This window comes from Typopeltis vanoorti, chromosome 8, assembly GCF_054136105.1.
Source record: "Typopeltis vanoorti isolate ZY-2024b chromosome 8, IOZ_Tvanoo_1.0, whole genome shotgun sequence".
In the NCBI taxonomy this organism is placed as follows: Eukaryota; Metazoa; Arthropoda; class Arachnida; order Uropygi; family Thelyphonidae; genus Typopeltis; species Typopeltis vanoorti.
In genome coordinates, this window is record NC_143556.1 from 149,712,365 (window position 1) to 149,729,016 (window position 16,652).

A 16,652-nucleotide genomic window follows, 5' to 3' on the forward strand; every position below is an offset into this window, starting at 1 on the left:
AATAGTAATGGAGGCCAATCAAGTAGGCCAAAATGATGTATTTACCAATAAACGGATGTTGGTAGTTCCCGCCCAGCAGGTGCAGCGGGAGCGAGATTGTAACACGTGTGCGGTTGCTTATTTACATATACTTACACGTATTCAATCCCAGTGTCATTTTTGCGCATAGACATACAAGTGAACGGGCTGGTAGTTTTGTACATCCTGTAGAAATACACGAGTAGGTATATTATTTAGACTTATTACTTTTGCTTACTGACTTCAATTTTAATTATTTTGTTACAACCCCAGAAATCACAATGGCAGCTTCAGATTCTAAAAAGAAATGCAGATAATATTCGTTAGAATATTTGAAACTTGGGTTTATTGCTTCTTTAAGAAACGAAACGAGGCCTATGTGTATTCTTCATGAAAAAACTTTTAGTAACGATGCAATGAAACCAGCAAAAATGAAAGATCATCTTCAAAGACTCCATCCTGATAAGAAAGATAAAGATCTTGACTTTTTAAAGAACTGAAAGAGAAATACACACATCGACCAACTATAAAATCATTTATGAAAGCACCTGCAGAAGTTGACAATAAACAGGGATTAACAGCCTCCTATAATATTTCTTTTAATATAGCAGAAAAATGAAAACCATATACAATTGCAGAGGGCATTGTTATACCCACAATCAAAGAAGTAATTGAACCCATAATGAAAAAAAGATTCTGGCCCTGTTTTAAAATGCTTACCATTGAGTGCGATACTGTGAAAAGACGTATTGGAGAAATGGCTGAAGATGTAGAAAAACTGTAGTACCAGAACTCAAAAATAGTAAGTTCTCCATCCAACTTGATAAATCTACATTCGATAGTTCTTCTATTCTTGTGGCTTATGTAAGATATTATAGTAAAACCAAACATCAAATTATTGACGAATTTTTATTTGCAAAATATCTTGAAAGTGATAGAACGGGGTTGACAATTTTTCAGCGATTGGAGGAATATTTAAATAAGTATGATATTCCATTCACTAATATAACAACAGTAGCCACAGATGACGTGCCTACAATGGTGGGCCGTTATCGAGATTTCGCTGCCTTTCTGAAAGAAAAAGTTCAACGTGTATGTACTATTCACTGTGTGTTGCACCGAAACCATTTGGTGGCAAAAACTCTCAGTGACGAACTGCATGATACTCTAAGAGTGTGTATTAAATCTATTAATCAAATTAGAGCTCATGCTCTTAAATCACAATTGTTTGTGAAAAAAATGATGAAGTATCAAACCAATTACTCTTGCATACTGAAGTAAGATGGTCGTCTAGAGGTGCAAGTCTACAAAGAATTGTTGAGTTGTTCGAATCAACTCTAGAGTTTCTTACAGATGTTAATTTGTTTTTGAGTGATGAACTGAAGAGAAATAAGAATCATATTTTCTACTTGGCGGACTTATTTTCACAATTTAATGATGTACAGACCTGTCTACAAGGTAAAGATGTCGCGATTATTCAAGCTCGGACGATTCTTTTAGGCTTCCAAGGTAAATTAGACTTGCATAATTAAATTAGAAATTGCATACTGAAGTAAGATGGTCGTCTAGAGGTGCAAGTCTACAAAGAATTGTTGAGTTGTTCGAATCAACTCTAGAGTTTCTTACAGATGTTAATTTGTTTTTGAGTGATGAACTGAAGAGAAATAAGAATCATATTTTCTACTTGGCAGACTTATTTTCACAATTTAATGATGTACAGACCTGTCTACAAGGTAAAGATGTCGCGATTATTCAAGCTCGGACGATTCTTTTAGGCTTCCAAGGTAAATTAGACTTTTTTTTTTCATCATTGTTACATCATTTCATCATTTAAATCATCATTGTTACAAAAAGATTTTCAGTACTTTTTGAATCTACAACAATTGGAAGTAAAAGATGAAGACTTAGAAATATACACAAAACATCTTAAAAATTTGAGTGATGATTTTAAATTGCACTTTGCAGATTTTGAAAACATACACATTCCAGATTGGGTTATCACACCATTTTCTGCAGATATTGAAATCAAATGTAACTTACAAGATGAACTTATTGAATTGTCAATTGATCTTGAAGCTAAGACACTTTTTAAAAATAGGACTTAAAGTTACTTTTGAACGAATATAAATGTTGTAGAAAAATATCCAAAACTTTCTGAAGTGGTACTCCCCTTTTTGCTTGCATTTTCAAGCTCGTACATTTGAAGCTGGTTTCAGCCATGTTAATTCCATTTTTAACAAAACAAAGAAATGAGCTAGATATAGAATTTTGTGGCGATTTAAGGCTGAAACTTACTAATTTTGAACCCAACATTGCTAATCTTGTCAAGAGTCACGAAGCACATCCTTCACATTGACAACGTTAGTAAATTGTGCACTGCATAAAGGTGGTTCCAAGACTGCTGTTGTAAATTACCGACCGATTAGCATATCAGGAATCATTGTCAAGGTCTTAGAGAAATTAGTCAAGAAAAGAATACAGGATTGGATAGATGAAAATGGGATATTGTATGGGGGACAACATGGTTTTGTGAAGGGTAGACCATGCCTTAGTAACTTGCTCACATTTTATAACACAGTGATGGCTGAACTGGATATGGGTAATGGGTTTACAGTGATTCTACTGGACCTTGCCAAGGCCTTTGACAGAATACCACATGGAACCCTAATCAGTAAACTGGAGCAGATGGTGACAGATATAAGGTTCGTGAGATGGATAGGAGGGTGGCTGAAGGAGAGATACCAGAGAGTGGTTTATTCAGGAGTGGAGTCTAAAAGATGGCTTGTGACTAGTGGTGTGCCGCAGGGCTCTGTTCTTGGACCAGTGCTTTTCAATTTGTTCATCAATGATATAGGAAAGGATCTGAGAGGAAGTATTCACTTGTTTGCTGATGATGCAAAGTTGGGGAGAGCAATTGTGGGTGCACAGGATGCCAAAATTTTACAGGATGATTTGGAAAGTTTGGAGGACTGGGCTAGGAAAAATGGATGTCAATTTAATGTGGCAAAGTGTAAGGTTATGCACTTTGGGGTGAAAAGAATAGCAGCAGTATATCACATTGGTGGAACCATACTCCAGGAGATTGATGAGGCCAGGGATTTGGGAGTGTTGGTGGATAGGGAATTGAAGTTTAGGAGGCACATTGCAAAAGTGACTAAATCAGCTCATCAAATCACTTGGCTTCTGAAAAATACTTTAACATGCAGAGACAAACAAGTTGTTGTTCCTCTGTATCGAGCCTTGATAAGACCCCATCTGGACTACTGTGCCCAGTTATGGGCACTAGGGTTTCTTCATGGTGGGGAGGATCCAGAGATGAGTGACCAGGATGATAGCAGGTCTGTGGAATGAACCTTATGAGAATAGGTTGAAGATTTGTGGGTTGCAGAAATTGGTCGATAGGCGAAGGAGGGGTGATATGATTGAGACATTCAAATTACTGAAGGGTTTCTATAAGATTGATCCAGAAGATATTTTTGAAAATATGACTGGTGGTGGGAGGACTAGGGACTATGCATGGAAGCTGGGCAAGAGTGTGGTTGACAAGGGTGTTAGAGCTAGGTTTTTTACTTGGAGAGTGGTGAATGAGTGGAATAAGCTTCCAGAGTCTGTTGTGGGTGCTACGACCATGAATGAGTTCAAGGCAAGGTATGATAGATACTGTGTGAATGTTGATTAGTTGTTCTTGACATGATGTTAGGGCCTCCCTCGATGAGTCTGTCGACTCCTTGGAGTTGCCCGGAATAATAATAAATATAATAATAATAAGTTAATAAAAGTCTTATTTTCATATATATATATATATATATATATATATATATATAAAAGGAAGATTGTACTATTATTTTATTATCTAAATTAAATTTTATATTTTATATATTATTTATCCCTCCTGTCAAATATGTTCAGAAGCCGTCAAAAACAAGAATGTATCCCTTTGACGTTAGCAATAAACACTGTAACCTTAAAATAAACAATCTAAAAACTTACATAAGCGTCTTTTTTGCTTGTCCTATTATTATTACGTAATAGTAAAATAGAGGGGGTCGATAAAAAGTCAAGAAACTCTTGAAGGGGTTGACGGTCAAAGAAGTTTGGCGACCCCTGTTGTAGCACAAAAGGCAATATACCATCTAGGCCCACTGCTGTATTCACATTGATATTTTTCAATATACTGAGTATCTCCAGTTCATCTACCTCAATGATCACATCAGTCTCTATCACTTCAGTAACTGCAAAGTTACTGAAGTATATCACCCACTACCTGGGTGATCTACTCTTGCAAAGTGATCACTTAGTAACTGTACTATTTCTTCTGCTTCTGTAACTTTCCTACCATCAGCACTGCGTAAAGTCATGTTTCCATAATCATTTTTTTCTCTTACTTGCTATATAGCAAAAAAAACTTTTGGATTTACTTTGAACTGTTTAGCCTTCCTTACCATACTAGCTACCCTTCTTGCTTGTGCTTTATACTGCTCAGGGGCATGCTGATCACCTTGTTGTTTATATTCCTTCCACAATGTTTTCTTTTTTTTTTTCAGCTCCTGCTTTATATTGCTTGTCATCTACTTAATCCCTACTCTCTTTATTCTCCTGACCCTGGGTATGCACTCTGATACTGCCTCGATCATACAATTCTTGACCACTTCCCATGCACTAATGACATTCATTCAATATACTTTCTTATGCCATCCTAAGTTTGTCATAATCACTAGCCTTGTAGTTCAGCATAAACCTTTTCTTGACTGAAATTTCCAAATGCTGAGCAACCTACCAGGATAAGATTGCATGGTCACTTTCTCTCATCGGAGGGATTGCTACTGCAATTATTATTATTATTACTACGGGCTACTCCAGGAGTCCTTAGACTCATCGAGGGAGGCACCAAACATCATGTTCACACAACTGTTCAACATTCTCACAGTATCTATCATACCTTGCCTTGAACTCGCTCACTGTCATAGCACCCACAACAGACTCTGGCAGCTTATTCCACTCATTTACCACTCTAAAAGTAAAGAACCCAGCTCTAACACCCCTGCTAACCATGCTCTTGCCCAGCTTCCATGGGTGTCCCCTAGTTCTCCCACCACCAGTCCTGATCTCAAAAATATCATCTGAATTAATCCTATAGAATCCTTTTAGCAATTTGAATGTCTCATATCTCAATCATATCTCCCCTTTGCAGCCTATCAACTAGTTTCTGCAACTCACAAATCTTCAACCTGTTCTCATATGGTTCATTCCATAGACCTGCTATCATCTTAGTCACTCGCCTCTGGATCCTCTCCACCTCCTCCCCATCAAGAAGCAACCGAGGTGACCAAATCTGGGCACAGTAGTCGAGATGAGGTCTTATCAGGGCTCGGTACAGAGGTACAATAACTTGCTTGTCTCTGCTCGTCAAGGTATTTTTCAACAACCAAGTGAGTTGGTGAGCTGATTTAGCTACTTTTGCAATGTGCCCCCTAAACTTCATCTCCCTATCCACCAACACTCTCAAGACTCTGGCCTCATCAATCTCTTGGAGTACAGTTCCACCAATGTGGTATACTGCTGCTAATCTTTTCACTCCGAAATGCATAACCTTACATTTTGTCACATTAAATTGACATCCATTCTCCTTAGTCCAGAACTCCAATCTATCTAAGTCATCTTGCAAGACTTTGACATCTTCACCATGCATTCACTATCGCCCTACCCAACTTTGCATCATCAGCGAACAAATGAACTGTCCCACTTACACCCTTCCCTATATCGTTAATGAACAGATTAAACAGCAGTGGTCCAAGAACAGAACCCTGTGGCACACCACTAGTCACAGGCCGTCTTTTGGACTCTACTCCTGAATAAACTACTCTTTGATATCTCTCCATCAACCACCCAGCTATCCATCTCACCAACCCTATATCCATTCCCATATGTTGTAGTTTACGGATTAGAATTCCATGTGGTATCCTGTCAAACGCCTTTGCCAGGTCCAGCAGTATCACTATAAACCCATTTCCCTTATCCAGTTCAGCCATCACCTGTTATAAAACTTGAGCAAGTTACTGAGGAATGATCTACCCTTCACAAAGCCATGCTGTCCTCTGTACAGTATCTCATTTTCATGAATCCATTCCTGTATTTTTCCCTTGACTACTTTCTCCAAGACCTTGACAACGACTCATGATATGCTGATCGGTCAGTAATTTGCAACCATAGTCTTGGATCCTCCTTTATGCATTGAAACTGTTTTCCCGTCTTTCCACGCCATCGGGACTAAGCCAGACCCGAGACTCAGATTAAACAACATGATCAAGGGCACTGATAATTTCTTAGCCGCTTCATGCAAGACCCATGCCGGTATACCATCCAATCTGACAGATGTATTCACATTAAGGTTCTGTAATAGACTATTCACCTCCACTTCATTCATCACAATTCCCGTATAAACTAATGGTTCCTTCATTTTTTCAACGTCACCACCTGGATGATATACTTTTGCAAAGTGTGCGCTCAGTAACTCCACTATATCGACTGGTTCAGTGACCTCCTTACCATCGTCATTCCTTAAAATCATTTTGCCATGTACAGTTTTTTTCTTGCTTGCAGCATATTGAAAGAACTGTTTGGGATTCTCTTTTGCTTGCATAGCTAGTTTCCTTTCATAATCGGCTTTTGCTGTTTTTACCACACTCGTTACCCTTCTGGCCTGCACTTTATACCGTTCGTGTGCCTGCAGGTCACCCCTTTCTTTAAATTCCGTCCATAGTTGTTTCTTTTTTTGCAGCTCAAGCTTAATGGTGTTATTCATCCATTTAACCCCTACTTGTTTCACTATTCGGATCTTAGGTATACAATCAGCCATAACCTCCTGTAAATGCTCTTTGACCACTTCCCATGCTCTATCGACGTCCAGCCCTTGCAGTTGTACATGCCATGGCACTGATCCAAGCAATCTCCTAAGCTTGTCATACTTGCCAGCACGGTAATTCCACATATACTCTGTCTTAATCACAAATTGCACACCTTTAGCCATCTCCCAGGTCAAGACATTATGATTACTCTCACCAATAGGTGGCAACATGGTCATATTCATTACAGTCAAATTCTCAGATACTATTACCAGGTCAAGCACTCTCACACTCCTAGTATTTTCAATTACATGCTGTTTCAGATAGTTATCCCTTAATAATTGAATAAAATCCATTTCCTTCCTCACATGTGTCCTCTCCTCCTTCCAATCAATGTTACCATAGTTGAAATCCCCCATAATAATTACCCTCCTTCCACTCATTTCATCAATTTGTTTATGCATACCATCTCCACTATCTATTCCATCACCTGGTCTATAGCAGCACCCAACTGTATATTTTATTCTGCCAGTCTCAATCTCACACCAAATAGCCTCAAATGAGCTCCTTTCACTATCCTGCAATACTTCAATTCTCCTTGGCTGCAGTTCATCAGCTATCATCAATAACACCCCTCCCCCAATTTTATTCTCTCTGTCCCTCATAAACATACTATAACCTACACATTCTATCCCACTAACTATATCATCTTCCGTCAGCCATGTTTCACTAATGCCAATAACCTGTGGCCAGGAAGAGCCAATCAAGGACAAAAATTCTTCCTTCTTGTTCCTAATACTCCTGGCATTAGTATACATGAATTGCAGTGATCCCTTTGTCCCACCCCTATCTTGATGCGTTATTCTAAATGTCCCATTCCCATTTTTTGTCCTTAGTGCTGGCTCAGGTACATTATATACATTTTTACATTCAACTGTCTCACTGATGTCTGGATATCCACTTCCCCCCCTCCTTGGTAGTTCTAGTTTCCCTGGTTTTGCACATCCATTTTCACTTCATTCAGCAACACTTTTTCCAGTCTCCGCACACCAAGTCCATTCAAATGCAGGCCATCCATCTTGTATAAGTCCTTTCGCCCATCAAACTCATTCCACACCACACCGTCCGCATAACCTGCGCATAATGTCATTTGCGATTATGGCCCTCCTTCTAAACTCCTCTCTGTCATACCGTGGTAACAGACTGACCATTCTAACTCTGTCACTCTTTTCTTTCGCTACCTTTAACAATACTTTCAAGTCCTCTCTCATAAAAAATTTATCACCTTTCAATTCATTCGTACCCGCCACAATTATTAATTCTTTCACCCTCTGTTTTTGCACTCTAATACTCTCACTTACATCCTTAAATTTCGCACCCGGTAAGTACGATTTAGTTACACTCCCATCTATTACTCCTCTTAATAACGAGTCACCATACAACACTCTTTCCTTCATTTCGGAAACTCTCCCACGCTGTTTATTTACGTTAGCCAAATCACTCTGGAAAGAGTTTTGTAGGTGCTCTAATTGCCACTGCGCATTTTGTATCACTGCGTGCAGCCTAGCGATCTCACTTCCTACAAATAATTCCTCAATTATAGATAGATCTTTTGATGCTATTACCAGATCCAACACTCTCAACCTCCTTTTCCCTTCTGTCACAAGCTGTTTCAGGTAATTATCCCAGGTAACTATATAAATTCTATTTCCATTTTGCCATGTGACCTTTCCTCCTTCAAATCTATATAACCAGTGTTGAAGTTTGCCATGAGTATTGCTTGGAGTGCACTCGTCGTGTTAATCTGCTGATGCATGTCATCCACATTTTCTTCTGGACCCCCAGGTCTATAGCAGCAACTAACAATATATTTTGTCTTAGTGGCCTCTGTCTCACACCAGACAGCTTCAAATAAATCAATTCCTTCAGATCTACAATCTTTCTTAATTTCTATTTTTGTTGGTTGAAGTTCCTCAGCTGTCATTAATAATCCCTCCTGCTCTTTTTTTTTATATCTTTTCCTAAAATACAATATCCATTACATTCTATCCTTGTAACGACTTCATTCTCTGACAACCAAGTCTCACTGGTGCCAAGAATTTTTGGCCAAGTTGAGCTGCCCAATGCTAAAATCTCCTCTCCTTTATTACTGATACTTCCAGCATTGTGTACATGCATTTCGACATTCCCTTGGGCCCACCATTACATTACATAATTAATGCTCATATTGCCCTTGAATTACTTGTTAATCTGACCTTGAATTCATTCAAAGAATACAATTGTGATGAGTAGACATGTGTTTTGGCATGGCCCCACAAAAAAGTTAGATCAGGATGATTTCACATCACTTGTCTTGGTATCCCATAATGCAAAACACATCTCCTTGCAGACATGTATAACGCTATGCATTAAGGGAAGGGCCACTACCCAGACCGGTTTCAACCTTTATTGAAGTCTCTTCAGTGGGAGCCAGACCTAGAGGTGATACTAAGGTTGAAGTAATGCAGAAGTCATATTTTCATATATGAGTGGCCAAAAGGTGTAAAACCTTATTATTAAATTACTCTGGATTAGAGAAAAGTTGTTGGAAGTACCAAGTCAAAAAACTTCCACCAAAAATAAAACATTAAAAATAGAAAAATCAGATTTCCATGAATGAAATTATTATATAATTTTTTTTTAAAATTTGAACTTCCATAAAATTTTTACTAAATAGCTCCATTATTTGCACATCTTTAATTATCATAATTTAAAACCAGTGTAGGACTTTATGACAATCCTGTATATGGGCTCATGGGCAAAGCTTATGTCAAGGGTTGTATTCTCATAAGCTCTCAAGTCTTTCCTTCGAATCTTTTTAAGTTTCCAAGACATTCGGCTATATATTTATAGAACAATGTGTCTAAACATATAATCTTATCAACCTAAAATAGCTTATTTTCTGCATTTCTTCTCATTCTAAAAGTGTGATTTAGAATATGCTTAGCATACTAACAAGATAATAGTACTTCTGCATGGGGGTAGACAAAGATTTTTATTATTATTATTTTTTTTTTTTTTTTTAACGTCTTCCACCCATGAAAAGTTGTAAATCTATGCCATCCCACCATGGATGGGCTATGAAATTTTTAAAATAATTTTTCATTAATTTGATTTATTTTTGTATTTTTATTTGCATGTCTGGAAAACCTGTTCTAGAGACCAAACACGAAACTTTCAGACCACTCCAGGTCTCCAATAAGAAGGATAGTAGACTATTACCAAGTAATGAAATTTATCTTCCACCTAAACAGAAACATCCACGTTCAAGGCAGGATTCAAACCTGCAGTCTGTTGGTTGGAGGGAGGGAGTAGGTTAACCATATGTCCATAAACAATTTGTTGATCTGCCTTTTGAGTTACATTTACATACAATCCATTAAGTTAAATCCAGATTTTATTATTCTAAATTAGAATGAGCATGAGTAAATTAAATGTGTGTGTGTGAGTGAGAGAGAGAGAGAGAGAGAGAGAGAGAGAGAGAGAGAGAGAGAGAGAGTAGAAAGAATGATATGCAATTCAAAAATTAAATTAAAACACTTACTTGCTTGTGCAAAAAAAAATAGCACAACCATCAACATGCTTTCTTTCATTCTCAGACATAATCTTTGCTCGAGATTTAGGAGAAAATATTCCATCGTAACCATCTTTTTTTAATTCAGGGAGAAAAAAGTTGAAGAACTGCTCTGTTTCAACCTCCTATAAAATATATTTTAAAGACACCGACAGAAGTTTAATATATACCTGGTTTTGTCTATGTTATTTTTAATCAGATTTTAAATCAATTCAATAATTTAGATTATTAACTTACCAAACTAATCATACATGTACAAAGCATTTGCTATTTTTACCTCTACAAATAGGCCAATAATCCAATGAGATGCACTCTCATCAAGACATTTTTAGAAATGGATAATGAAAATTAAATAGGTTGCATAAGATTCAAAACTAGATGACTGGGAGAAGATCTCTACGTAGTCCTAAAAAAGTGTGAAGCACTAACCAGAGCTTCTAACCAATCCTCATTGTCTCATGGAACATCCTATTAGTAGGTATCCACTTGATGAATCTGCAATTTGAGATTTAGCTAATGACTGCCTTAAACCAAACACAAAATAATGGCACAATATGATGGAATGTCATGCTAGCTGGGATGTTGTCCAGTTAAACAAGGCTCCCACTATTTCTCTTAGGGAATCATGTCAATCAGTAATTACATTACATTACATTACAGTAATTCCATTACAAAACAGGGCAAACAGTTTTAGTATAAGAAACGTTTCGGGGGAAAAGAGTACAAGAAGAAAGCAAAAATTCTGTTCACAATTCATTGTTCATAGCAATATCATCTCAACTCAGGATATGAGTATACGGGGGGGGGGGGATTTGAAACAGGAATCGGTGAGAATATAGATTGCACAGGATAAAAATGAATATCATATTGAAAATGAAGAATATGTAAGAAAATTTCTAAAAAGAGTCAAAAAAGTTGAGCAGTTTTCAGCTCTACCTTAGTTTGGAGCAACAAAAAAAAGCAACAACAAATATGGCTGGCCATATCAGGACTTTTATGAGAAAGAGATTATGTGGAACTGTAAGGTAGGTGATTATGGCAAACTCCAGAAGACTCCAATATTATGGAATGAGGAATTGCATGGGAAGGAAATCGATACTGCTTGGTTTCTACTCAGGAAGTATCTGGCTGAGGCAATGACTGATTGTATTCCAAAGGTCAGGAGATAAAATAAGATAGGTGTAAAATGGATGACTGAAGAGTGCAATCTGGAAGAAAAAGGCATTGTGGAGGTGGCACAAGAAAGAGCAAGGAAGATGACCACTTAGTAAGAGTAGCAAAAGAGTGGTATGAGCAACAGTTAGCAAATGATGCTAAAAGAAATCATAGGGAGTTTTTTCGATATGTGGCCAGTAGAAGAAAGAATGATTATTAGAATGATGTTGGTCAGTGATAATGGGAGAATGATAAACATCTCTACTATATCCTCCTCACTGAGGAGGATATAGTAGAGATGTTTAATGAGCAGTTCATTAAATCCATCCTTGTGATTGTAACATAATGCAGAACATGAGAGCAGTGAGAATGGGGGAGGAACCACTGATGGTAAGTGAGTAAGAAGCATATGAGGAATTGAGTAAACTTGATGTCAACAATCATATTTATGAATTTAGGGACACAAGACATACGTGTTCAAATGATTATTTTACTTATTATTAATAAAATAACACTTGACGTTTCGACCCCTGTATTGAGGTCATCATCAGAAAGATACATGTGTATAGGAAACCAAGCTACATGCTCTTGCACTCTATAAAGGTAAATTAAATCTATGCTGTTAATTAATCTTTTTCTTAGCCTGACCTATAGCGATAAAAAAATAATAAAAATAATAATAATAAAAATAAATAAATAAAAATTAAAGAAATAAAAAAAAATAAATAAAAAACTACAATAAACTCTGCTAAAGTCCTCCTGTACTAAGATTCTTCTGGATTTGTACAGTTCAGATTGCTATACTACGATTTTCTTCTGCACTTGTAAGTTCAAGTTGTTATTGAATATTAAAAAAAAAAAAAATTATATAAAAAAAAAAAAACTTCACCAAGTCTTCTTGTATTGGGATTTTTCTTTGGCTTGTTCTGGTTGCTATAAAGGTTACAAATGGGTCCTCCACATTCTTGGAATGGTTAGGCCATTATTTTTGTTCAGATTTGGATTATGTTTGAGCATTTCACATGCTTCTTTAAATTTCCTCTCGAACCAGGTGTTTTGGTGCAGTGTAGGGACTTGGTACCTTTCCAATCAATTTTGTGGTATGTTTGGAGTGCGTGGTCAGAAAGGCCGGTTTTTCCAAAATAGAGGTATTTAATGTGTCGTCTGTGTTCGTCCTTCCTAATTGGGATGGTTCGCTCTGTTTCCCCTTTGTATGGTAGGTTACATGTGCATTGTATTTTGTATACCCCCTGGGTGGACTTGGTGTGGAAGAGGATCTTTGGAAGAACTGAGCAGGTGTCTTAATTTTGTCGGGGGTTTAAAGGTGGTTTTGATGTTGTATTTGTGTAGTGTTCTGTCTATTTTTCCAGAAATGCCTCTAACATCAGGTATGGCAATAGCATTCTTGAAATCTTTTTTGTTTTTACTTACCTCTGTGGAGGATCTTGTGAATAGTTTTTTTATTGTATCCATTTTTTAAAAATGCATGGTTGATGATCTTGTATTTAGAGCTTGTTCATTTGAACAAACAGTTTGAGCTCTGTATTTAAGGGTGCTTATGACCCCTAGTTTTTGTGTTGGGTGGTGATACGAATTTTTGTGTATGTACTGGAAATCAATTTTATGAAAAAAAAATTGATGTCAACAAGGCCATGGGACTTGATGATATATCACCGTGTGTCTTGAGGGAATGATCAAGAAAGTCAACAACAGGTTTAACGTACATTTTTAACATGAGTCTTAAATTAGCTCAGGTTCCAAAACAGTGGAAAGAGGGCAAAATTTTCACTTCATAAAGGAGGTGATAAGGCTTCAAAGTATAGGTCAAGATGATGGGAGAAGCTAGTGAGGACAAGGATTCAGAACTGGGTGGACAGCACTGGTTTGCTAAAGGGACATCGTGTTTTTAACAATCTGTTTACTTATTATAAAAATATGATGAATACATTGGACAAGGGATATGCATATACAGTAGTATATTTCATGTTGATTGGATTTTAACGGTATAGATGCGAACACAGATTGATAAGAAAATAACTATTAAATAACTATATCCACACGGTTAAGTATTCTTCATGGAGATGATCTTGTACGCAAGGCACGACAATACGGTAAGTGGAAAGTAAAATTAGCATGGCAACTGAACAGGTTAGCCTTTTTAAAAAGGTGGCGAGATACCAATTTAATATCAAACTGTATAAAAATTAAGAACAAGTTTCACTCGGCCAAAGCCCAACATATTTATAAGCAAGTGAGTTTAGCACTATTACGGGAACAGTTATATGCTACTCGCCAAGAACTATCAAAAATAAATTCTTCCATCAGTGCGCTACGTGAAATACTATCTAACATTTTGAACCCGGAGTTATGGGATATTCTGGATAGCAACTCTGACTCTACAGTCAACAAAGAATTTCAAAAGTTAAAAACCGGCACCAGAAGAAATTTGAAATCCTCCAGCAATGCATTGCTACACAGCGGCTGCAATTACATCAAGATGGCGTCTTGATGTAATCTTATCATCAGTAACCTTAACAAAAGAAGCCATGAGTGTGTTAAGTCAGGGACACAATTTTGCCGTTACTCCTAAAGAAGTTTCAAAAGCCAAAATAATGGCTTCCGTTGAATGTGGGATATACGACCTGCCTCCAGCAACAGTCAATAATATTTGGTTAGAGGTGGCCAACATCCTAATCCATTCTAAGCCTCCCAAAAATAATATCCCAACATAAAGAAATTATGGCTCTAAAAGAGCTATGCAATTATAACCACATTACCATAACCAAATCAGACAAAGGAAACACAACTGTAGTGATGGATACAACAGAATATGAAAGCAAAATGCACATACTTCTCCAAGACCAGTCAACATATCAAATTATAGATTGAGATCCCACCAACTCACAAAAGAATAAGGTGCGCAAGTTATTGAACAAAGTCACTTCCTGGTCAAAAGAAACAGTGAACAAACTCAAACCCTTCCACATTAAAACACCCAGGATATATGGAACTCCAAAAATTCACAAACAAGGTACACCTTTATGCCCTATTGTAGATAGTATAAAGAGTCCTACATATAAACTAGCTAAACATTTAGCCAAACTACTAGCCACCTGCACAAACAATTCTCCCTCTTTTGTTAAAAATTCTACCAGCCTAAAAAGTATTTTAGAAAACACACCTTAAAAAGTTCAGACTTAATGGTGAGTTTTAATATCACCTCATTATTCACAAAGGTACCATTAACTGAAACTCTTAACTTACTAAATTCACATTTTCCCTCTGATATATTTCAGCTATTTAAATTCACAGTACAGGCAGGTCATTTTACATGGAAAGGGAAAATATACAAACAATTAGATGGGACAGCTATGGGATCCTATTGTGGATCCCCCCCCCCCAGCCAACTTCTACATAGAACATCTGGAAAAGCTAGCTATCAACACAGCCATTCTCAAACCTAGTCTCTGGCTAGGCTATGTTTTTTTTTTTTTTTTTTTTTTTTTTTAATGTTTGGACCCATATACGAGAGGCTGGCTAGTACCGTATATGGGTAGTAGGTTGGGAAAGGAGATATTGATGTGTTTGCTATTTGGCCACATGGCCCAGACACATTGAATACATTTTTAGTGCATCTAAATAGCCAGCACCCTAAAATCCACTTTACAATGGAACTAGAAGCCAATGACTGTCTGCCCTTCCTGGACATATGTCTTCCAGAAGGTTCCTTATCATTCTTGGTTTATAGAAAACTCACACATACAGGGAGATATTTACGCAAACAATCACACCATCACCCTTCTCAACAACATGGTATCTTAAAAACACTAACCCATAGAGCTAGAGCAATTTGTTCCAATGACATTGCTCTCACTGCTGAACTTTTTCACCTGCGTCACACCTTCCTGACCAATGGCTATAATCCCCATAAGATAGATAAAATACTAAATGCTCCCCCAAAAATCCTCCTCCTCCCCCACTATCTACCACAGAAGACTATAACAAAACTATCACCATCCCACACATTAAAGGCACATCTGAAAAGATATCTAGGGTGCTTAACAAACACCAACTACACACCATATTTAAACCTTATGTGAAATTTGGCAACTCTCATCTGTTCACCTAAGGACAGATTCTCTCCTTTATCACATCCAGGAGTCTATGACGTGCCCTGTTCATGTCATCGAGCCTACTATGGACAGACAGGAAAAACTGTGGACATCCGCCTCTGTGAACACAAAAAATATATCCGCCACTTTCGCTATGGCAAGTTGGGTCAGGCAGGCCATGCTTTGGATACCCCTGCACACAGAATCAATTGGAAAAAAACAAAAGTACTGCACAGAAGCTTTTGCAAGTCAGAGAGGTTGTTCCTGGAATCAACAGAAGCCTTAAAACATACCCCAAACCTCAACAAGTATGGCTGTATAAATCTATCAAAGATTTGGGAAAATGGTCATCCTAAGACCAAATTAATATCTGTTGTTTTCTTTTAAAAAAAAACTTTGGACTACAATTTTTCAAAATTTTCACAGACTACTATTTGGATTGGACTACTATTTTTCAAAACTTGGACTACCTTTTTTTTTTTTTAAAAACTTAGATGGCACCTAATTAGGACTTTAGTCTTTGTGTTGCACGCTACAACACCTCATACTAGTTCCACTGTTACATCAGATGTTGAGAGTTTATTTTTCACTTGGTTAGACAATAATAAGTTTAGTTTAAGCCTTCATTCAAGTGTGAGCAAACAAAGTTTGCACCTGAAAGTATCTTCAGGACTGGGGTAAGGTAGTGCAACACCAGGCAACTCGTTGCAAAGGTGAAGAAAGCTCTCATCACTCCTATCTCAGTATCTCCCATAATGCAAAGCACATCTCCTTGCGGATATGTCTAATGCTATGCATTAAGGCAAGGGCCACTACCCATACTGGTTTCGACCTTTATTGAGGTCTCGTCAGTGGGAGCCAGGCCCAGTAGTGGAGATACAAAGGCAGAAGCAATGAGAGGTCATCCTAACC

The 16,652-nt window shown here is 37.4% G+C and overlaps 1 protein-coding gene across 3 annotated transcripts in view; it reads right to left on the reverse strand.

The window, feature by feature from the left end:
- The window catches only part of twin (CCR4-NOT transcription complex subunit 6-like twin), a 501,959-nt gene that overhangs the window by 149,232 nt on the left and 336,075 nt on the right, over positions 1-16,652 (reverse strand). For all 3 annotated transcript variants that reach the window (XM_090397005.1, XM_090397006.1, XM_090397007.1), the window contains exon 7: positions 10,444-10,598. In XM_090397005.1, coding sequence (XP_090253131.1) covers positions 10,444-10,598 — 155 coding nt within the window. The remainder of the gene's footprint in view (positions 1-10,443; positions 10,599-16,652) is intronic.